We start from the raw sequence: 24673 nt of genomic DNA on the forward strand, positions 1-24673 counted from the left end.
CTGTAAGGAACAAGCTTTTTAATTGGACAACTAAGGACGAATGATCCAATCAAACAGTCCAACATAAATAATTCGTACATTCCTTGCCATTTACCAAAACATTGAACAATTAGTATTTTGATATTATAACAACATTTCCAACAAAATACACCATGCCAACTTGTTTAAGAGCAAAATGTATAATCGTTGGTAAGTTCTAAGTCCATTAGTTATGCATAAAAGTCTCATTTGAATACAACATAGCCCTTATTTTACTTTTAAAGATATATTCTACATAATAATGTTCATGTATGGTCTACACGTCTGATAAATAGCCGGATAGCCGTTATCGTAAATTTTCTTTAAAACAGGTGTATCCTACTATCCACTATAACAACCACAAGGTAGGGCATGACTATCTGAAATATTGGAAAATTGTGACCAAGGCTCATCTAACTTGTTTTAAGTGTTTATCTATGAAAATCACAAATAATACATGAAATTCAAATTTCGATTTTATGAATGGGCTGACCTGGAGTAATAAGACATACACCTTATCGCTATGTGTCCGCCATTACTGGAGATCACAAAGGTGCCCGTAAAATTTTGATGTCACAATAGAAAATATCTGACGCCACAATGGAAAAGTGATTAATGTATGACGTCAAAAGTTCAAGTGGCGCAGATTTCCAAATAACGATAAGGTGTATTATGACACTAGGTTATTTGCTTTGTGACGCCAAATATTTCTGAGAAAAAGAACTATTTGGATCATCATGTATTCATATTAATAATCTAAGCTCTCAATGATTTTCCTTTTTAGAAATTATGCATGAAGACAATGCATGGCTATATATTTCTTACCCGTAGACAAGTTCCTATGCCTGAATTATGCCTAGACACTGCTAGTAGTCAATGTGAACTTTCAATATTATGCAATTGACATTCATGACTACAGTAAGGTGTAACTTTTTTCTCCATCATGTCCCTGTTTTCTTTTGGTTTGGTCTAACACGTATACAATGTAGGGTTAAGGCATTAGTATTATGAATTGATAGGATGAGGCCCTGCACAGTTCATGCCAGATCTTGCAATGGATTTCAATAATGTATTAAAAAGTTTGCGTTGGAGGAGTTTAGTAGTTACATCACTTGGCCAAGTACAAACTGGTATATCTTGGGATAAAATAAAGTGAAATATCTGTGAAGGATTTTTTGTCTTTTTAAAATCATAGAAAGTTGAAATCCTACTTTTCATTTGCAAAATATCAATAGCTTCTGTGGGACTGAGGTCAAACTAAACCTTTATTTGAAAGAACTTAAATTATTTTTTATCAAGTGATTGAATTAAAGGCAACTTATACTTTTAAACATCATAGAAAGTGTTATGACTTCATCAGTAATATTTTCAGGAGCTTTATTTTACTATTTTACCCTTGACATTTTTTTTCGGGGGAGGAAAGGAATATGTAGAAATCATCCTTTCTGTATTTCTGTCCATGAACATTGACAGAATTTGAGAACAACTCTAGAGGTACATTGTATTGTATATTCAAGTTGTCCTATAAGCATATGCAGGTACTGATTAACCATATTTATGTCATCTTTATAAAATCTAATAGATGAGTTTTGATATTTAGCCTTTTGACAGAAACCTTATAATTTTTTTCAGGTGACTCCTCTGTAGGAAAAAGTTCCATATGTCAAGTTTTTCACAGTGATGGATCACACTTTCCTAAGAATTACACAGTAGTAAGTTTATAATTTGTTAACCTGGTACTTGTCCAGTGACTTAATTTTCACGCAGTTAATCCAAAATCACTTTGTAGCATCACCATCAGATATAGGTACCCCTGTAGCGGTGGAAAAAACAAATGTGAAGTCAGGTGAGGTCAAATTCTTAAGCTTCTACGTTTTGCTGACAAGTAAAATTTTGTGATACTGAATGTAGCTACTATTTAGGACTGATTATGATCCTTAATTGTCTTTCCCTCTCTTCAAATCATTAGAATCGGATTGTGTGGTACCTGTTCAAAGAAGCATGTGTCGAGTTCAAACTTGTTAAAAACACATTGATCCTTCAACTTTTCATTTGATGTCTTCGTAGAACAAAGTTATGTCATATTTAGGCTTGAACAACACATTTATTTAAAAATCAACTATTGTTTAACAGAGAAATTCATGTGAATAAAGAGGATGAATTGTATTGTTTTTTGCTTTGGGTGTACCCATTTCCTGAACATGTAGAATCAATACCAAAAGTGTGGGTAGCCAAATTAATGAAATATTTTAAGATTTTCAAAACCTTAAAGGTCAGTTACAAAATATCCAAGTAAATTATTATTCAACCATCTAAGGTAAATTTTATCTTTGGGAACTGCTACCTTAGTTTAAAAAAAATATTACCAAATTGATCATTAATCATGTTAATTGAAATTGACACCGAAATATATGTCATGTATGTAGAAAGTAATTTGTTTGCTTGTAAGTCAAAATTTAACATGTCAGTTTTGCTACTTTCTATGCACCTTTTAATTTAACCGTCAGCATGAACATCTAAAAACACTAGTTAGTAGTTGATTGATTGATGTTTGCCTCACACTTCATTGGTGCTAAAAAGCTATATCGTAGAGAGGCAAATACAAAGGGTTGTACAAAACTAAAAAGGGAGATAATCCTAGGTCAGGATTACAATTGGAATTTTTCATAAGTATGTAAGTTCAATTAATTTTAAATCTTTTATTTTCAGACAACTGGTGTAGAACTGTTGGTGAAACATGTTAATATACCAGATACAAAAGATACAGTTGTAAGCTATATTTTTATCTATTACTAGCAAAACAATATCTGTTATAGTTATAAAAATAAGGGGATTTGGTATGATTGCCATGAGACAAATATCCACCAAAGTTCAAATGAAGTGGATGTAAGTAATTACAGGAAACCGTACAGCCTTCAACAATGAGAAAAACACATACCAAATAGTTATCTTTTCTAAAGAACTTCATGTGTATTGTATCTCACTGTTTATATAATTATCCACATGAACACCAATTTTAAATGTCTACAAATTAATTTATAAAAATTAAGAATGGAAATGGGGAATGTGTCAAAGAGACAACAACCTGACCAAAGAGCAGAAAACAGCCGAAGGCCACCAATGGGTCTTCAATTCAGTGAGAAAATTCCGCACCCAGAGGTGGGCTTCAGCTGGCCACTCAAACAGCTGCATTTTAAGTGCACCATTCAACCTTCTATAAATCACTGAAAGCTGAAATTTGTATTTGTGTAATTGAATGAAAAATCAGCGTGTAAAAGTTTCATAAGAATTCTTGAAAGCATATTTGAGTTATCAAGTGAAATGAAAAGTGCCTAGCTTTTGGTGATCAAAGAACCATTCCTTAACTCTAGAATGACTTCTGTAAGTTCAGAAATTTTGTGATATTTTTATAAGGTGTTGCGAAAATTACAAAGGGATACGTTTACGCAAAAATAAAAACAATCATATTGAATTTTGATTGCATTATTTGTACGAAGCATTTTCTGACATCGCAATGATTGATCTTATACTTGTGCCATTTGTTCAACAATCACAATAATAAATGCACCGAAAAATCTCTTAATTTACAGTAATTATTATACCCCTGCTTTAAAAAAAGTGGGGGTATACTGTTTTACCTCTGTCTGTCCATCCGTCAGTCCATCTGTCCATCCGTCCCTTGAATATTATTCGTCACATTTTTCTCAGGAACTACAATACAAGGATTTCTGAAATTTGTTTTCAGGGTTTGTATAAGTCGCTATACCGTGTGATGTGTTTTCAGATTCATCACTCAACAACTTCCTGTTTACCTTATACTTTTAGCGGGCGGGGGTATCATGAGTGCTCAGTAGCTCACAGATTCACTTGTTCAAACATCATCAGAATCAAAACAAGCTAGTCTCCATTTACCTATCATGTGAAAAATTTGATAAGGATTTTATTTGTTAGCATATTTAAGTATAACACAACATGCACTGATAGACTAAACCATTGTATGTTTTAGTTGTTCATTCACCATCATCAGATAAATTGGGACAGACACATGTTGAAATACACATCGTCAGTGTAACACAGTTTAGGTAAATCAGTTTGTCCACCTTTTTACAATGCAACAAACTAGCAAACTAGTAGTAGTAGTTGATAAGAGACTTAATACAATTATAATTTAGTAATTTAAACTATGTGACTTGTGTATGTTTATGTAATAATATACATTTATATATATATGTTTGGTTTTGTGCAGGAACTCTTTATGAATGATTCGGCTGGAAAAGAAATATTTTCTGATTTAGTGCAGAAATTTGTAAGTATAAATGTAGGAGTGAGAAAACTCCTTAATTGTAATTTAACAGGGTTTAATTTTTTAGGGGGAGGCAACAAGTCAGTTCTGTGAATAAAAAACGATAAGGGGGGATCATTATTGAGACAACACTAACAACACAGTAAATGATAAAGAACATCTAAAGGAGAACATATGATCTTCAATGAAATAAATTGTGGGCAATAACCAGGACTTATGAGTTCTGAATTATCAACCCAGATCAAGAATTATCAAACAAAGATTACAAAATTTAAGAATTATATGCTATTTTCATACCTTCTTTCCTGCTAAGTTAGGTAGCACATAAATTGATGTGCCAAGTGGTTGTATAAATGTTTATATCACCTCTTTGTATTTACAATGTGTTTGTCAGGCAAACTATAATAGTATTTTTAGATTTTTTCAAGTGCGTGTAGGAGGGTCTGGATGGGGTTTATTAAATAGAGAATAAAGTGCAAAATGTGCAGATTAAAGGATAAAAAAAATCAATGAATAGAGCAAAATAGGTCAAAATATATAAAGATGAGAGAAAATTGTCAAAAAAGTTAAAGTAAAGAAATGAAGGACCCCTAATGTAGGAATTATATGTCATGAAAACACCATGTCCTTTCACTTCAATGAAGGACCCCTAATGTAGGAATTGTATGTCATGAAAACACCATGTCCTTTCACTTCAATGAAGGACCCCTAATGTAGGAATTATATGTCATGAAAACACCATGTCCTTTCACTTCAATGAAGGACCCCTAATGTAGGAATTATATGTCATGAAAACACCATGTCCTTTCACTTCAATGAAATAATTTGTAACACACTGTTCATTTGGGTCGCTATAACTACTATTTTATGCTAGATTGACTTTGGTTAAGTTTGTGTTTAGATTACTGATACCCATTGTGGTATGTCAGTGATAATTTTACAACCATTATCTTTTTGTAACCTGTATGTCAGCACATTTCTAGGTTAATTGAATGTTTGTCACATGCATATGATGCTTTACTGACTTTGGTTCAATTTTGTAAATACATATACACGATAGCTGATAGCTCATTTCTCAGACAATACTGTTGAATTTTTATAATATTGCAAAACTATAGTTCTCTTATTCAGACTTAGTACAGTTTAGTTGAGAAATGTTTTGATTACATCATAAATAACATTTACATATTTCAATGTATCAATGAATTATATATAATTCTTATATGATTTGCATATTAAAGAATACGATGATATGATTGGTTGAGAGGACTTCCGGTAGTTGTTCTTGACGTTGTTTATTTTTCGATAGACGATGTTGACCGAACTTCTTTTTGTAACCAATGTAAACAAGATGGTGGCAATAATGACACAATCATGATCGACGTTAACAAAATTTATTTTCAATTTGCTTTAATAGGTCTTAATAGTTTAATTAAATAATAAACACAAAATATTCATTTGAATGATAATAAGAGTTTTTGTAGTTTATTTTTTATCAGATTGCAAATTTCATGGAGTACATATTTTGCGTTAACCAACAAATATATTCATGCGCCAGGCATATTCAATGACACAAATATACAATTTACGTGTGATAGAGGTTACGAGTGTGGAAAAATAAATTCCTAATCTCCAATTTTGAAGTATTATAAGGATTAAGCGCCTTTTTAAAGGAATTTATTGGTGTATAAACTGTACCAAGTCACTCACAAACATATCATAAAAGTCCTGGACTTTTATTTGTTTGTGAGTGAATTGGTCGAGTTTATACACCAATAAATTCCTTTAAAATGGCATTTAATCCTATAGTAAAGAATATTTTCATTAAGGTGGGACACCCATTTATTGAATCAATCCAATAACACAGGAAACTTTGTAGTTAAGATTAGTCTTGTTTTAAAGGTTTAACTGACATAAACAAATTTACAAAGAATTTTAGTAAACAGTAAATATTTAGGTTTTTTCCTTTAAACATTTTGTTTTTATCTTATATGGAGTAGTACAGAAAATCTTATTTATTTCATATTCAAGAGACTGATTTATCATGGGAGATAACTCAGGTAATTAAATGGATAAATTTTCCAATTTTTTGTTAAAGAAAATGTAAATGGTTGTTTAATACATCTTTATTCTTGATATTTTTCAGTGGGACCACCCTAATGTTATCATGGTTGTTTATGATGTCACTAGTGAAACTTCATTTTCTAGTTGTGCAAAGTGGTTAGAAAGGGTGCGGTCACAAAAACCAGATGTACAACTACCAGGTAATGATATGCATGCATTTGCAGAACTTTGGACTTGTTTATCCACATTTATTTAATTCATTTTAACTAATAATATCAAGTTAGAGTTTGAAGACAAAGTTTTAGCCCTGTAAAATACATAATTGATTTATTTAAAACAGCTATATTTTGTACCTACAGACAGTAATTTACAGTAAAAATTCTATCTTTAGCTTGAAATATTTTTGTACAGGCTCTCTTTTTGAACACCAACTTACAAATCTTTCTGGAAATTTGGTTTTCATTTGAAAATTAAATATGCAGCCTTGAAATCAGATCTGTTGGAAAGAACTTTTCTTCATAAATCACAGATCAATAGATTTGGAATTGAAATAAAATGAAAATTATAAAATCTTTTGTTCATTATTTCTTTTACAGGTGTTTTAGTAGCAAACAAAATAGATTTAGATCAAAGAAGATTAATTAGTCCTAAAGCTGGTCAGGAATTTGCAAACTCAAATGGTCTCAAATATTTTGAATGCTCAGCAGTAAGTATGGGGGACTTTTAGATATACAAAAAAAAAAAGGTTTTAACTGGAATATTCAAGTGCACTGTACAAAAAGCAAGCTAATTTATTTTTTTCTCCCGTTAAGAAAATTAAAAATTAAATGCTTTGAAAAGATTGATAAGTAGTTTTAGGACTAGCTTAAAGTATTATAATGTTGCTTAAAAGGTTTACATTGTTTGTATGTAAAGGTTATTATGGTGTTATGAGTAAATAACATTGAGCTGCATGCAAGAAGAGTGGAAGAAGTTAATATGTTTTTCCCCTATATATTTCTTTACAAAATATTGACCTTATTCTGGATTTTTAGATTTTGGCACCTTTTTTACTTTTACCCTTAATGCTGTCTCGGTTTTCAGATTTTGTCAACTTTGTTTTCTTTCAACCATGGTACTGTCTAGCTCATAGGTCATAGGTCTTTATGATATTTTTTGACAATTTGCGGACCAAAGAGCTACAGAGTTTTCCTATTTCAAAACATTTGGAATTGCGAGTCAGGTTCAGGTCACACTTATTTCCCAAAAATGTATTGTTTATCACCTCTGCATAGCTTGTCAATGTATATACATGTAGTTTGTTTCGTTAGATATTTTTCTAGTATATGATGTAGCCATTTATGTTTGAATATTCTTTTCCTTGACACTATTATTTAATTATTTCCTTTTGTATACATTCTCTGCCTATTTTGTTCAGCCATTTTGAATCTTGTCGTGACGTCACCAAAAACAAGAAAGGATAACTCTAATATCGTTGATCTCCTATGTTGGAGGTAAAGAACACATACAGAATAGGAAAACATGTGTTGGTTTGTTTACTTGTCACTTAGTGTGATTTGTGTTTTTTTCAGGCTTTGGAACACTAATTAACACAAATTTTTTAAAGTGCAGGGAGGAATTATTATTTCCCTTCGTATTAATGATCAAAATAATGTTCCTTCATGCAAATAGTCATGATAATCGAATAAAAGATCACGTAAACAAACCAACACATGTTTTTCTATAAGAGTTATCTGTTCTTATTTTTAGCTCACCTGGCCCAAAGGGCCATGTGAGCTTTTCTCATCACTTGGTGTCCGTCGTCCGTCGTCGTCGATGTCCGTCGTCGTCGTCGTTAACTTTTTACATTTTGAACTTCTTCTAGAGAACCAGTGAATGGAATGAAACTAAACATGGCATGAATGTTCCTTATGAGGTGCTGACCAAGTGTTGTTACTTTGCAGTTGATCCATTATCCAAGATGGCTTCCAGCTGGTGACTTAGTTTAACATAGGACCCTATGGGAAATACATACAAATGTCTTCTTTTAGAGAACCAGTGAATGGAATGAAACCAAACATGGCATGAATGTTCCTTATGAGGTGCTGACCAAGTGTTGTTACTTTGTAGCCAATCCATCATCCAAGTTGGCCGCCAGCGGGGGACTTAGTTTAACATAGGACCCTATGGGAAATACATACAAATGTCTTCTTTTAGAGAACCACTGAATGGAATGAAACAAAACATGGCATGAATGTTCCTTATGAGGTGTTGACCAAGTGTTGTTACTTTGCAGTTGGTCAATCATTCAAGATGGCCGCAAGCGGGGGACTTAGTTTAACATAGGACCCTATGGGAAATACATACAAATGTCTTCTTTTAGAGAACCAGTGAATGGAATGGAACCAAACATGGCATGAATGTTCCTTATGAGGTGCTGACCAAGTGTTGTTACTTGACAGTCGGTCCATCATCCAAGATGGCCGCCAGGGGGGGACTAAGTTTAACATAGGACCCTTTGGGAATTACATACAAATGTCTTCTTTTAGAGAACCACTGAATGGAATGAAACCAAACATGGCATGAATGTTCCTTATGAGATGCTGACCAAGTGTTGTTACATTGCAGCTGATCCATCATCCAAGATGGCCATTGGGGGGACTTAGTTTAACATAGGACCCTATGGGAAATACATACAAATGTCTGCTTTTAGAGAACCACTGAATGGAATGGAACCAAACATGGCATGAATGTTCCTTATGAGGTGTTGACCAAGTGTTGTTACTTTGCAGTTGGTCAATCATTCAAGATGGCCGCAAGCGGGGGACTTAGTTTAACATAGGACCCTATGGGAAATACATACAAATGTCTTCTTTTTGAGAACCAGTGAATGGAATGGAACCAAACATGGCATGAATGTTCCTTATGAGGTGCTGACCAAGTGTTGTTACTTGACAGTCGGTCCATCATCCAAGATGGCCGCCAGGGGGGGACTTAGTTTAACATAGGACCCTTTGGGAATTACATACAAATGTCTTCTTTTAGAGAACCACTGAATGGAATGAAACCAAATTTGGCATGAATGTTCCTTATGAGATGCTGACCAAGTGTTGTTACATTGCAGCTGATCCATCATCCAAGATGGCCATTGGGGGGACTTAGTTTAACATAGGACCCTATGGGAAATACATACAAATGTCTTCTTTTAGAGTACCACTGAATGGAATGAAACCAAACATGGCATGAATGTTCCTTATGAGGTGCTGACCAAGTGTTGCTTCTTTGTTGCCGATTTACTGTTCAAGATGGCCACCAGGATATTTTATTGAATAACGGGGACAATATTAAACCAAATTTGGCCTCAATCATTATTTGGGTATCTGTTATGATTTTTATCTATCTTTACATGATTTTTAAAACCAAAGTAGAGTCAGGTGAGCGACACAGGCTCTTGAGAGCCTCTAGTTTATGATGTCACGACGAGATTCAATATGGCTGAACAAAATAGGCGGAGAATGTATGATAAAGGAAATAATTAGAAAATAGTGTCAAGGAAATGAATATTCAAACATAAATAGGTATGTCATATCCTAGAAAAATATCTAACGAAATGAATTATATACATTGACAAGCTATGCAGAGGCGATAAACAATAAATTTTTGGGAAATAAGTGCGACTTGAGTCGCAATTCCGAACGTTTTCAAATAGGAAAATTCCGTAGCTCTATGATTGGCAAATTGTCAAAAAATATCATAAGGACCTATGAGCTACGGTTCCGCAGCTAGGTACTGTCTTGATCTTGCTGAAAGATGTGATATCTTCATTTCATGATTGAACCTTCCTGTTCAGATGATGAACAACAATAATGTGCTGATTTGTCATATTTTTATGCCCCACCTAGGGGCATTATTTTTTTCAGTCTGTCCGTCCGTTCGTCTGTCCCGCTTCAGGTTAAAGTTTTTGGTCCAGGTAGTTTTTGATGAAGTTGAAGTCCAATCAACTTGAAACTTAGTGCACATGTTCCCTATGGTATGATCTTTCTAATTTTAATGCCAAATTAGAGTTTTGACCCCAATTTCATGGTCCACTGAACATAGAAAATGATAGTGGGAGTGGGGCATCTGTGTACTACGGACACATTCTTGTTTTTTAATATCTAGTATTTCATTAGATTGTTGTTTCTTGTGTATCCATCATATCCTTTTTACAATTAGAAATCAATTTTTCTTATTGTAGAGAAAAGCCACCAATATTGTAATAGCGCATGTTAATTTGTAAATAAATATGGGGTTTTTTTATTGTAGAAAGAAATGCAGAATGTGGATGGTTCATTTTACTACCTGGCTAATGAGTTCTACAAACTATACCAGGACAAGATAGAGACATTTAAAACACTCACATGATCATCAGAAACATTTTAATTATTTATTACATTCCGTCCTACTTTTTGTTATTATGAAGTAAAATTCATTCACTACATTCAGTTTTTATTACTAAGGCCTCATTGACTAGTGGGTGTTTATCCTTTAGAAAACACTCTGTCTGTCTATCTGTTCTTTTGCACTTCTATGTTGAACAATAAGTCAATTTTTTTCGTCAGCTGCTTTTCAAATTTTAACAGTGTTAATTCCTTAAAATAAGAAATGTCCCATTTATGTTTTGTGATATTTGGAAACAAATTGTTGGAAAAAATTTTAGTTTAAAAATTTTTTTTGAGAAACATCTGCTTGTGTTCGAATTTCAACAATAATTGACAAATAAATTATAGTATCCTATACAAAAATGATTCCCAATGACAAAATTGATTTGACAAAATTGATTTTTTTAGATCAATTTTTAATTCAAAAATTTTGAGAAATTTTTTGTGATAGGATTTCGATGAAAAATGATACCTATATAGATATAATAAGCTATAATTCCAAATTGTTTCTTGTTGTCAAATATGGGGTAAAAGTTTTTTTAATATTTCATTCAATGATTGTTGATCGCAAGCTTATTATCTTTCGAGTTTGTTGCTGAAGTTCACTGGATCATGACAGTGATTAACAATCATCACAGAGCACGTGGATCATGTGACAAATAAGCGAATTGAAAGAGCCATGATATTTTTTTTTTATTTTCCATGCGTTCCCATTTGTTAATTAAACTTTTACTTAAAAATTGTTGAATGATTTGTTGTATATAATTTTTTCTGTAAGTTATCACTATTTACCCTCCAGTGCAAGTTTGTTTACATCCTTTCATCACGGTTTTCCCTCGCACTTGCCATTGTGTGGTTGCTGAAGTTCTAATGAGAGGTCTCGTAGTTAAGGTCACTGCATACGGGAAAATATTGGCGAATTAGTGTACGGGAAGACAATAATTCAATGGCAGTACATTTATGAAGATTTTGATAATATAAAGGATTTTTTGTTACAAGAAACTTTACATACACTTGTTTTATAGTAAAACCTAGCCATTCAAATATATAAAACATATTCAACTTCTTTTTCAAACTTTAAGTTTCATATGACATTAATGGGGGGGGGGGGGGGGAAATCAGTCACAGCGACATACACTAAATAGGACTAGCAAAATTTAGGATTAATTAATGAAAATGTGAGGTATACGTCATGATACAGGAACTAAACGATACGATAAAAATCAACTTAGAGGTCAGAATGTGGTTCTTAAGCCTTAGACAAGTGTCCATACCATGTGTCAAGCTCAAGATCATAGCAAGATCCGAAAAATTTTTAAGGAATAAATTGAAAATAGACTTCAAAAGATATGCCATTTACACAAAGTTTATTTAGAATAAAAAACAAAGCAATTCTTGACGAAGTTCCTGACTGAAATCAGGAATGTAAAGTTGTGGTGGGTTACTGTTTTTGTGCAGTAAGTCTGATTTAAGATTTCACAACCATAAGCAGCTTTCAAATAATCCTCTTCAAACATTCACCAACGAAATCAACATTCGAAAATGGCCATGAACTCAGGCACTTGTTTATGAAAACATACCTATATAGTATATATAGACTATATACCTTAGAAGAGAGGCAAAATATACCAAAGTGACATTCAAACTCACAAGTCGAAATAAACTGACAATGCCATGGCTAAAAAAGAAACAGACAAACATACAAACAACAGTACACAACAAAGAAACCTAAAGCCTGAGCAACACAAACCCCACCAAAAACTCAGGGTGTTCTCAGGTGCTCTGGAAGGGTAAGCAGATCCTGCTCCACATGTGGCACCCGTCTTGTTGCTCATGTTAGTACAAACCCGGTAATAAGTCTAATTCAGTATGTCACATTCGGGAAAAGGGAACGGGATTGTAGTTACGACAAATGGAACATATCCTCTTTCGTCAGTAAAACGGATATTCCATTACGGTCAACCAACTTTTGATGGCGTCGTAAAATTTACGAATGGATGATTTCAACTTCACCACTTGGAACTCTTGGTTTTATAGCTTCCTTGTGAACAGCAACCTTCTATCAAGGAAATTATGATAGGAAATACAAGCCCTTGAATATCGTATCAACTGGGAGATATATACTCTGTATGCAGGCGTTGCTGGGGTGTTGCTGCATAGAAATTGAAAGTTCACAATTTGGAAGCTGAAATAATCTCTTTTGAAGTAAAGTTTTGTTTTCAACCGACCCTCATTGTCAATTTCTAGATGTAAGTCCAAATATGAGGCAGACTTAACTGTATCTGTTGTGTACTTTATCTCAAGTTCGATGGGATAGATGCGTTCAACATAGTCACCAAATTTTGAATTATTTAGTGAGAGAACATCATCTATATAGCGGAAAGTAGGTTAAATGAAACTGCCAACTTTTTTTCATTCTTTCTAAGAAGTTCCTGTATGAAGTCAGCCTCATATGAATAAAGGAACAAGTCAACAAGAAGATGAACACAGTTAGTCCCATGGGAATGCCGATTGTTTGTTGAAAAAAGCGTCCACCAAATATAACAAATATGTTGTCAATCAAGAAATCAAGCATCTTGATAATGTCAGTTTCAGAGAATTTTTTGTTTGAATCAGAGTGATTTTTTACAAAGTACGATTTATCCCTCCCTTAAACAAGATACTTGTATCTACGTTGGTCATTTTTTTTTATGAAACAAAGCAGGAACAACTTTTTTAATTTGTCTTTTAGTTTGGAATGGGGAATAACTGTGTAAAGTGTGAAAAAGTCAAATGTTTAAACAATATTGCACGATGAAAGAGTTTTAGATTAAATGTACTCTAAAATTTCTTAAGAATTTTTTAGTATCCACATCTGATTCACTCCACCTCTAGAATAGGTAGTTTCACTATAACTTTGAAGCCCGGCTTTGATTGCTGATAAAATTGATGTTTCGTAGAGCACTTGCAAGACCCAGCAATTGTAAAGACACTTATGTAGTTTAGGTATCCTATACAGTGATGGAAGATCCAATTTTTCATCTTTGGTTGAAATTCCAAAGGAACATAGAACAAACCTATGATTATCCAGGATTTCCTCTTTGGTAAGTGTCGTAGGGGTATATGTTGAGTTTCCAAGTGAATTGTGAATACCTATTTCAATTATCAAGCAGTTTATGTAATGTGATTTACACACAAAAACGACGTTGTTTGGGGTTTTATCTGCGGGGACAACAACATATTAGTCATGGAGGTAGTACAGGTGTTTTGCAACATTTGGGTCTTTAAAGATTGATGTAGCATGGATATTCATAGACCCATTCAGTTTTTATAATTCTGATTTGTATCAATGACCTCTCAGCCTTAATCCATTCGGAAAGAGTATCTATGTCTGCTTTCTCGCGTTTAAAATACATAAGGAAATGTCTGTACCAAGTCAGGAATATGACAGTTGTTTTCCATTCGTTTGATGTGTTTGACCTTTTAATTTTGCCTTTTGGTAATGGACTTTTAGTTTTGAATTTTCCTTGGAGTTCGGTATTTTTGTTATTTTATTTTTTAAACCATTGCCTGGCATAATCCTCGACTGAATCCATCAGTATTTTAAAATTGTGCTTCCAATTGATGGATTTATACTTACGATATTTCGGGCCTTTTGATACTTTCGTAAAGAAGTGTTATTGACAATGTTTAGGTCACCAGTAATAACGTGGGCAGCCGGAATATGTATGAATGGGGAACTAACATAGGTGCAATCAGGAGGTTTAGACTTGAGGTCGTCAATATTGAGTTCTTGCAACACGTGTTTGTTATTGAAAATTAATATGTATGTAGGTAACAAAAAAAATCCGAGAGAAGTGCATGTTGTCTTGACATTGGTATCTGTCATTTCCGTCAGCGTGAAAACCAGACTCCTATAGCTTAGTTATTTAGGAAATTGAGGATAGCAGGCCTATTGTATCAAATACAACAAAACACATTTCAGTTTTGGCTACTGATGAAATATTTTAATTCTTATCTTCCATTCTTCAATCGGAAAACCCTATCCCTTATTTTCTTCCAAAAATCTCGTTTTCCGTCTTGCTTTTTGTTCTGCAATTAAAAACAAATTTATTACAATTGAATAAGTATGAAACTATTTTTCAGAACAACTTGAACATTTATTGATTCTTAAAGTATGTTTTGGTATATCATTCAGATCTTAAGGCAATGAATGAGCTATCAGAATGTATTTCAATGGAATCAGAAACCGTATTCAAATTATTACCATGAGAAAATATCTTCCTTTACTACATATAAGCAGTACAAATGTACTAAAACTAGTCAAATATATAGCATACAGCCATAGGTTCTTGCGGTATGGATCCTCTTATTTCTTTTTCTTTTTTTATTAGTGTATTTATATAGTTTTTGTAATAGTAAGTGTTCTGTTATATTTTAACTTATGTTCACTCATTTAAGGTGAATACGATTGTACAACACAATAGTTTATTTTATGCTGCCCCTCTATTCTTACGTGGGAAGCAAGAAGAGAGAGACAGCGTATTATCTGTGAAACCGTAGACGACCCTGCAAAATTTGTATTAGGTATTGGACATTCGAATATTATGGCTTCCAGGATCACTAAAGATATATTAATTTTCGAAATGCTAGAAACATTGAAACCGCTATTATACCTATCAAAGGAATATCACAAGGACCATAAGAGCTACGGTTTTGCAACTAAGCAGCATATATAAACTACGGTGTATTCTTCTAAAGTAAGAATAACTGCACAAAATTAAACTTCAAACAATGACCATTCATTTTCAACATAATATTTAATATTTCATTATCTTTTTTCTTGTCTTACCCTTATGTATTTATAATAGGCAACAAGGTATAGACACGAAAGGTTTCTAGAATAGAGAATAAAACGGTAATGTGTCAAAGAGACAACAACCCGACCAAAGAATTGTCACGGTTTGATTTTAAGAACTTTCAAACGTTAAATTTGATCTTTTATGGTGTCCAGATTTAACAAAAATATAGGAAGTACAAATCATAGCAATTTTAGTCAGAAAGATATTTACAAAAGATAATGTATGAACAATTTCTCCGGTGTCTTCCTCCTATTCCCACTTTTTAAAAATCACTATTCCTTCTATTCCCACATGCAAATAACAATAGATGTTTTGATAAATAATTTGTTTTTATAACAATCAAGGTTAATTAAGAATTCACCTAAGATTTACCTGTATTTTTTAAAAAGAAAACACATGTCTTACACTGTTTAAGTATATTATTTAAAAAAAGATTAATGCACTGTTTGTTTGTAATATGTTTTTTCTTCTTCAAAGAATTACCTTAAAATAAATAATAATAAGTCAGATAAATAGAAGTAAGATTAAAAAATTATTGAATTTGTAAACCTAACAAATTGTCATCCGACCACATGAAACTAATGATAGTTAATATTAAAACAAACTTTCCCATCTTGAAAGATTACCATGTACAACAAACGCAAGAAGAACCTACCAGTTTTACCAAAAAATGTTGATAAAATCAACAAAGAGGGTATTTGGGCACGTACTACCAAAGGTGACCCATTCCTGATAACAGACGACAACACAGTTGGGTGTATGTTAATCTTCAGTACTCAAACGAATCTAACCCATAAGCAGCAGCAGATATCATATACAAGTATGGTGAAGGTACATTTTACTCCTGTCCAAGCTTATTCTTCAAACTTTACACATTTCACGCAATGGTTGACGGCGCAATTTATTATCCACTGGTACATACAGAAGTTCACTTCCAGCCAAGAGCGAACTAATATACACAAGGTTCCTGACTTTACTCAAGGATGTATGTTGCCATCCGAAATGCAGCATATTATGTATTTCTTTACATCAACGCAAACCACTGTTTTTCCACTACACACAATGCATCTGGAGAAAAGCTCAATGAACAGGGATTCAGGTTTCATACAAGGAAGACAAAAACATTCATCAACTAGTACGCCGTGCTGCTGTCCTTCCACTTGTACCTACTGCTGAGGTCGAAGATGTGTGGTTTAATGCCCTAACCGACATTGATCAGATTGATACTAACATCAACTAAACGCCCTTTACAGACAATGTAACAAAATACTGATGGGACCATTACAAAACACAGGGACTGAGGACTACACATCATCTTGAGTGATGATAAAGATAGAATAACATATTGTAGATTTAGAACGGGAAACCGCAAGTTACCCATCGAAACTGGTAGATGGAATAAAATTGAACGTACCTATAGATATTGTAATTTATGTCAATGGAACGAGATTGGTGATGAATTTCATTACATTTTAGCTCTTTGGCAAATTTTCGAGCACAATATTTGGATACTTTTTTCTTGCATAGAATTAATACTAAAGTTTGGAAAACTATTTCAGTTAAAATACAAAAATAAGTTAAAAAAGCTGTTCAAATTTATCAGGGTTATAACTTTTCAAGTAAGTCTTCCTGGTTAATCACCGCTCTTCCCAACTACTGTTTATTTTATTATTTTTTTTTGCATCTCATCCTGTCATGTGTGTTCATGTTATGTTATAACTTTTGATGAACTTCTTTGTACCATTGTAACTATATGGTGTTTGAGAAATAAAGGATCTTGAATCTTGTTAAATTGTATAGTTTGTTTCATATTATAATACTTGCTTCGAATCTACTGTTGAATTTGTGTTATAAAAGAAATAAAATAATTTACTTATATTTGTTTCCATTTCTTGCATATTTTAAATTAAAAACACAGAATTCATACACATACAAAACTAACCTATTACCTATAAAAAAAACACTTGTCAATTAAAAGTTGATTAAACAATGTTTATACAGTATAATCCTTTGTTTGCACAAGTTTTCCCCCTATTCCCACATGCAATTTTAACTTTTCTTACCAGATTTATAAAAAGTGGGAATAGGAGGAACGAACCATTTCTCCAAAGGTACACCTGCCAAAAAGGTGTTATTGTCAATGGGCTCCGATCGTAATTTACTAGACTTGAACTTTGTTGACACTTACCTCCCATTCATTTCTTCTTTGTTCATGATATTTCTTAAATGCTGTCCTGTCAAATGTAAGGTCACAATCTGAAATATAAGAAATCTTCTAAAATTTGTGAATAATCGTTGAAACGACCTATAGACGTCTTTTGTTTTTGTTTTTGTTTTTGTTTTTTTTGTATTAATGATAACACAAATCTGCTCTTTCTCATTGACATAACCCTACCTCCTTTTTTATTCATAAAGCATTCAATGCGAATAGTGATAGAGATGACCTTATTTCTATTATGCCCCAGTCAAACCTTTTGGTGTATGACTTCAGAAAGGATTAGTTAATTGAAAAATATAGAACAAAATGAACGAATCTGGTTATACAACACATTACTACAATACAATATCATCACCGACAAAAACTTTTCTTTAGCTGTCTTCTGCCTACCGTGACAAGCTACTTTTCACAATATTTGGCGTTATTGACCACGTAATTTCATTTGTAAGAACTAAATATAAACTTAACCTTTAGACTTCAGTTCATTCCAATCATCTTTACAAATTCCTCGACATGATCTGCAGGTTCGCGTTGCTGAAAAAATTGAACAAAATTGTGCGTTGTTACTTTATTTAAACAAAGGTTAGATAGTATGTAAACTATGAAGTGTAAACAAAATGCATGATCGAACCTTATTACCGATAGGTGTTAAATTTATAAGAAAAATTTACTTTTAAGGTCAAATTTGATTTTGGTAGATATTTGCCTCAATTGGCAATGATTGAAAATAGATATTCGTGCAGAGAAAATCCCCTGCTCCCTCATCCACCAGAACAAAATGGTGGTCCCCTGTAAGCATCATTTAAAGAAGAATTTTCCAAGTAAGAATTCTGGCATATATCCATGCGATCGGCTTGCATTAACACATTATTATTAGTCAAAAGTAACATTTCAGGTGCAAGTGGAACAGGTAGAGCGTAATCTTCCGGGAACTTGGGTTTACCGTGTTGGTTTATGGAGGTGTTACTAATTGATACGCAATCTTTAGTTTTCTCTGTAGTGTTTACGGGTTAATATTTTTGTCTTATTTTTTTTTATTATAAATGTAAGTAGATTATAATTTTATCGATTCATTGGTATTTTCCTACATTTTAATATCAAATTCCAATATTTAATCAACTTTATAAAAATTGACTCACTGAGTTAAACAAATGCTAGGGAAGATGATCACATCTTTTGTATACTTACTATTCCTTTTATTTTCTGTTTCATATTTATCATTCTTTTATTATCATTAATGATATGCATTTTTCCTTTGATTTTTCAGTGTTTTTTACTAAATGTTTTACCTCTACAAGTTGATCTGCATTCTTTGCAGTTTTTCATTGGCACAAAGTTATTCTTTACACCGCAGGCCTCTATCCTGTCCCTAAATGACTTTCTAGCCGCCTTCATTTGTTCTCTCAACTCTTCAAGTGTCTCACGTCTCACGATGTCATCCTCAGATGTCACTTAAAAACAAACAAATTGCAATGAGATGCTAAGAATAACTAAATCAATATCTACACGTATTTAAAAAATGATATTATATTACCGTTATTCGTAAAAGCATTTTTACGTTAAACGAATAATATTAACTTTTTTGCTCTAAAGGTGAAATGTTATGTTTGTTGGTTTTGCCCTTGATTTGAAATATTTATCCATAACAATGTTTTCCAAACTTAACTTGCATGTTAATGCAAGGAAAGAATAATAATTCCTATTTGAAATGGTACATTACTATATGTTTTTGTTACAAAACTCTTGAACTGTCGTATGTGTCAATATCCAAACTGTTTCAAACGATTCTTACATTCCTCCTCTTCGTCATCTCTCTTTTCGTTATCTGATATGTCATCGATATTTTCATCATTCTCCTGCTCTAAAGATTCATCATCAGATCTTTCCTCTCTTTCCATTTCACCAAGGTTTTCATCACTTTCCTCGTCGACAAATTCGTCTTCCGATCTTTCATCTTTATCATTCAGGTCATCCTCATTAATGAATTCTTCCTCTCGTTCTGATATGTCATGGGCGTTATCATTACTATCTTCGTCAAGGTCACCAAAATCATCTTGACATTTACCAGCCACGAGGATGGCAATTAAAAACAGCACTACCCGTATTGTGTTCTACAATTGTCAAACCAAATTAAATTGATTATTGTAGTTAAATGGTAAAACGATTTGTTGTTTTTGATTTAGTTAATACTCAGTGTCTAATTTTTCATTTTCAGTGTGTAAATTTAATTCTCAGCGTGTATTTTTGAACTTTTTAAATCTCAGTGTGCTTTTTTAAAAATCTCAATGTCAAATGTTTAATTTTCAGTGTGTTTTTGAAATATTCTATTCTCAGTGTGTATTTTATTTGAAATACGGCAGCAACATAATTTTGACGAGAACTGCTTGCCATTAAAATGCCTGTACCAAGTCCGGAATATGACAGTTGTTGTCCATTCGTTTGATGTGTTTGTGCTTTTGATTTTGCCATTTGATTAGGGACTTTCCGTTTTGAATTTTCCTCGGAGTTCAGTATTTTTGTGATTTAACTTTTTGCCATAATTAAGCATATAGTAATGCAATGCAATTTCGTTTCTGATATAGGGCCAAATATATATTGACCAATCTCTCTGGTTACTGAATAATTCTACTTCTGCCGCAATATCATAAACTAGTGGTTAATACTTTAAACGATAGTTATATGCCAATAAACACAACGTTTGGCATTGTAGGACATGTTCTAGGTACTAACAATTATGTTACAAAAACATTAACAGCAAACAGGTGTAAAGCCATAAATAACTTGACCAAAGTATGAAAAAGTTGTGCAAAATACATTAACCAATAGAAACAAAACCTATAACAGATCTGGCTTCAAAACCAAATTCTCCTAACAAAAGTCACCCTCAGTTTTAGTTGGGGTTCGTGGTGCTCAGTCTTTAGTTTTCTATGTTGTGTTTTGTAAATTGTTGTTTGTCTGTGTGTCTTTTTCTTTTTTAGCCATGGCGTTGTCAGTTTATTTTCGACTTATGAGTTTGAATGCCCCTTTGGTATCTTTCGCCTCTTTTAGGTATGACCTGACAACACCTGACAAGTTTCTAGAATTGAGAGAGGCACATGAATATGTGACGGGTTAAAACTTTTTTTTTTATATCTCAACCCAACCACACTTCATTTTGAATCTCGACAATAAGGGGGAAAATACTAGATAAGAAAAAACAACAATTAATAGTAATATACTGAATCAAAGAATCCTAACAGTTACTGAAAGCAAGCTAAAAGTATTTCACTTACTGACGTAAAAACAAAAAGCGTCCTACACTCTAAATCTAATATCGATGACCGTACTGCATAGGAAATTTTACAACAACGTCATGAACAGCACAAGAAGACACGACAATGTGCAGAACGAACTGTACAGAATTTCAATGCAAAAAAACCCAAAAACATGTGAGTCTTGCTTCAAACTATAAATTAGGGAACAGATGTCCATTCACCAAATCATGAAACTCAGTGATTGAACAACAACAGTATGAGTTATAATCTTTAACAATAAGTCTATTTAGTCAAAAAGAAAGAAAGCATCCTTTAAGAAAGATACTTCGTAATTATTTCAAAATGATGAAAATAACAGCCAATATCTTTATTTGATTTACCTTGACACATATGGTAGAAAATTGAGAATGGAAACGGGGAATGTGTCAAAGAGACAACAGCCCGACCAAAGAGCAGAAAACAGCCCAAGGCCACAATGGGTCTTCAACACAGCGAGAAAATCCCGCACCCGTAGGCGGGCTTCAGCTGGCCCCTAAACAAAAATGTGTACTAGTTCAGCGAAAATGGACGTCACACTAAACTCCGAAACATATAAATGAACCAAAATTTAAAAAAAAGTGCATTGATTATATATAACTCTAGTATAAGAGTTGCTATAAGGATAAATGTCATGAACTGAAGCGACAGTAGTTTATCGATGGTCATTCTCGAAAATCGATATGGAAGAGACAAATCAAGGTAACAAACAAAAACTGAATGAATCGCATTAACTCAAAAAAAAGGGCAAGACCGGGTGCGTCGACATGGTAAACTTCTCCTGTAATGCATGCGTCATCCGACATACGAATTTACACTTTCAAAATGTCACAATCGGGAGTAGAATACAGACAGACGACTATACTGGTACCTAAAGATCTAAGTCTGCGAAACATGTCATTAGATAATTATCAACCATTGGTTAACCATTTCGTGATGTTGACCGTAACACTTATTTGTCGACTTCAGTCGTTCTTCCTCATAGCACTGTTGAAGCAGTGTTTGTGTAAAGAACACACCCCTGGTAATGAAGTCAGAATAGCGTAAAACATGCACGAGCGTAACCGAGTGATCATGAGTAGAGGATATTGTACTGCTGAGAAATGGGAAGTTGGCAATTGGAAAGTTGAAATCATCACGTTTGTCATATGTTCTAGTTTTCCAAGTTGTCCATCTGTGTCAATATCAACGAAAATATCTAGGTATGAAGCAAATCTTCTACCTTCGGTAGTATACTTAATCTCAATCAAGTTTACTAAGACATGTGAGATATAAGCACGTACTCATTGAAATGTGAGTTATTGAGGAACAGAACATCGTCAATATTTCTGACGGTTAAATTAAAGAATTTTGTAAGATGCTTTTCGTTTTGTCTTTGAGAAGGTTCTGTATGAAATCTGCTTCATATGAATACAGTGACACAGTCAACAAGCAAACATAACAACTAAGAATAAAAAGATAGATTTTTACCAATATATTTGGTTACATATTACATGTAGCAATATCTTGCAGGTATATTTATAGAGGAGACGATATTGCTCCGAAACTTAGACCTTGAAAAAAAAACCTATAGGGTTGGGTCAACTTTAAATGAAAATACAAAAAAAAACAATCATGTACGATGACTTTTACAAGTTAATTATTTCCATGTTGGAACACAACGAAATGTTCAACAACTCATGTAATATTTCAGTAATAATGCATATAAAAAGTAAATAAGCTTTGTAAGTCACTAGCAATAATTACATGTTTAATATTGGGCAGTAATATTACACTACAGCAATAATTGCAATACTTATATACTGAAAACGTCATACAAGCCTTCACTTTATCAATTAAAAGTTTAATTGTTAATCAATTGAATTTTAGGGGAATTCAAAACGCTGATAGTGTTAATATAATTAATTTTAACAATTACATTTTATAATCATTATTTTAGTTCAAATTAATACGAATATAACTTAAAACTTACCATTTCAATTCGAACAAAATACAATCTGTTACAAGTGGAAACCTGTAGCAAATATCAACCGTCCTGTAAAATCTCGTGTTACTTTTTAATTACCATACCACACCTACATCAAAATTTTATGGATTTCTTTTTAGATTTGAAGACTGAACTTTTTTCGTTAGAATAGAAATTCTGCAGATGCAGATTCCTAATAAATTTAATAGAGCTATTTGTAATGCCATTTTTTAACAAGAAGGACAGAAAAATACTAATCAATCAATATTGAAAAAACGAATGTTTTGGAAAAACCACCATCTATCCTGACTGGGAGAACTATCGTTAGTGATACCAATGACGACTGCGTGTTTTGTGATACAAAAATGACATTTATCACAACAATCTCCATGGTTTCATAAAGCCGAAACCTGCTAAAAAGGCGACACAAAATCCTGAATATTATTATTTCCTTGCCTCTAGATTATAATTTTTTTATTTTTGTTGTTGCTAAAATAGGGTAATGATATTAAAACAAATAAAATAAAACACGTTAGCTCTGTTCAAATAAAAATAGTTTACAGTTTGCTATCATCTGAAAAGGCTATACATTGAAACAGACAGTGAAATTCATCACCAAGCTATTAAATTTGACATAAATTACAGAAACACTCTTGCCTATCGATGCCGAAACATCATCCAATTTCAATTGGTAGACCGTGATTACCTTTCCTAAACCATTCTATCTGTTTTTGAAAATTCTAAACAGTTTTTTTTTACTAAAACTGATTTTTAAATAATCTATATGTTAGACCTTTAAAGGAGAAGCTGTTTCAATGTCTGAAAACCATTTTTGAATAGATTAATCCTGTCAATTTTGCTTAAAAAATTACTTAATAAAAACTCATCAAAGATACCAGGCTTATAATTGTGTACGCCAGACTCACATTTCGTCTACAAAAGCCGCATGTTTGACGCGCGAATGAAAAAAAGTTAAAAGAAAAAATAAAGTACCAATATGGAGAGCATTTGTATTGTGTTTACCATATATTACTACAACTACATGTATTTTGTATATTTAATGTACAATTTAAACACTCTAGCTTAAAATATTGTTTAAGTTACTTAGGTATAGGCATTTGTATAATATATGAATAATTCTATTTTTGTTTCCATTAACTTGTGTTTTCCCCAAAATTGACCATTCTAAGTTTTATTGTACGGACATAGGAAATGTACCCAATTCTCCATTTACAAAAAGGTTTTGACTTCTACGTCTTTTTGGTCTCTGATGGACAGTTATCTCACTGGCAATCATTCAACATTATGTTATTTTTTATATTGAGTTGATTTTGTTTTTAAATTCAATAATAATTTACAAAATTTTACACTTTACCCTTTCGATAACATCAATATTATTGAGTCCTCATAAGTACGATTGGGTTTAATATTTTATCAAAACGATCATATTGACATTTTGTGCATGCGCTCTCCCTTATGATCACTTCACACATTTGTTTTGATGACTTTATCGGTTGTAGTCATTTTTGTGTTTTAAAAAGATACAGCTCTTGAAAAAAATACCCACATAGTT

The 24673-nt window shown here is 32.7% G+C and overlaps 2 protein-coding genes across 2 annotated transcripts; one reads left to right on the forward strand and one right to left on the reverse strand.

The window, feature by feature from the left end:
• Window positions 1–67: 67 nt before the first annotated feature.
• On the forward strand, window positions 68–10844 carry LOC127707455 (intraflagellar transport protein 27 homolog). The gene is made up of 7 exons (XM_052211980.1): window positions 68–189; window positions 1651–1730; window positions 2728–2787; window positions 4265–4324; window positions 6468–6585; window positions 6982–7091; window positions 10670–10844. Exons 1-7 carry the CDS (start codon window positions 153–155, stop codon window positions 10766–10768), a joined length of 564 nt encoding a protein of 187 aa, XP_052067940.1. The 5' UTR covers window positions 68–152; the 3' UTR covers window positions 10769–10844.
• A 3899-nt stretch (window positions 10845–14743) lies between these two features.
• Window positions 14744–23215, reverse strand: LOC127707773 (FACT complex subunit SSRP1-like). The gene is made up of 6 exons (XM_052212533.1): window positions 23107–23215; window positions 19637–19955; window positions 19134–19295; window positions 18313–18378; window positions 17815–17882; window positions 14744–14856 (listed from the first exon to the last, which is right to left on the reverse strand). The coding sequence occupies exons 1-6, from the start codon at window positions 23107–23109 to the stop codon at window positions 14779–14781; spliced, it is 696 nt and encodes a 231-aa protein (XP_052068493.1). The 5' UTR covers window positions 23110–23215; the 3' UTR covers window positions 14744–14778.
• Window positions 23216–24673: the final 1458 nt, after the last annotated feature.

This window comes from Mytilus californianus, unplaced genomic scaffold (assembly GCF_021869535.1).
Source record: "Mytilus californianus isolate M0D057914Y unplaced genomic scaffold, xbMytCali1.0.p SCAF_7, whole genome shotgun sequence".
Taxonomy (NCBI): Eukaryota; Metazoa; Mollusca; class Bivalvia; order Mytilida; family Mytilidae; genus Mytilus; species Mytilus californianus.

Bases quoted from the DNA above. Each gene is read 5' to 3' on its own strand.
- LOC127707455 (XM_052211980.1), top strand. From the start codon at position 153: ATGCCAACTTGTTTAAGAGCAAAATGTATAATCGTTG. The intron at 1,731-2,727 runs GTAAGTTTATAA...TTTTATTTTCAG, and splicing joins TTCCTAAGAATTACACAGTA to ACAACTGGTGTAGAACTGTT. The intron at 7,092-10,669 runs GTAAGTATGGGG...TTTTTATTGTAG, and splicing joins AATATTTTGAATGCTCAGCA to AAAGAAATGCAGAATGTGGA.
- LOC127707773 (XM_052212533.1), bottom strand. The intron at 17,883-18,312 runs GTTAAGTTTATA...CTTATATTTCAG, and splicing joins GAATGAACTGAAGTCTAAAG to ATTGTGACCTTACATTTGAC. The intron at 14,857-17,814 runs GTAAGTGTCAAC...TTTTAATTGCAG, and splicing joins AAAGAAGAAATGAATGGGAG to AACAAAAAGCAAGACGGAAA.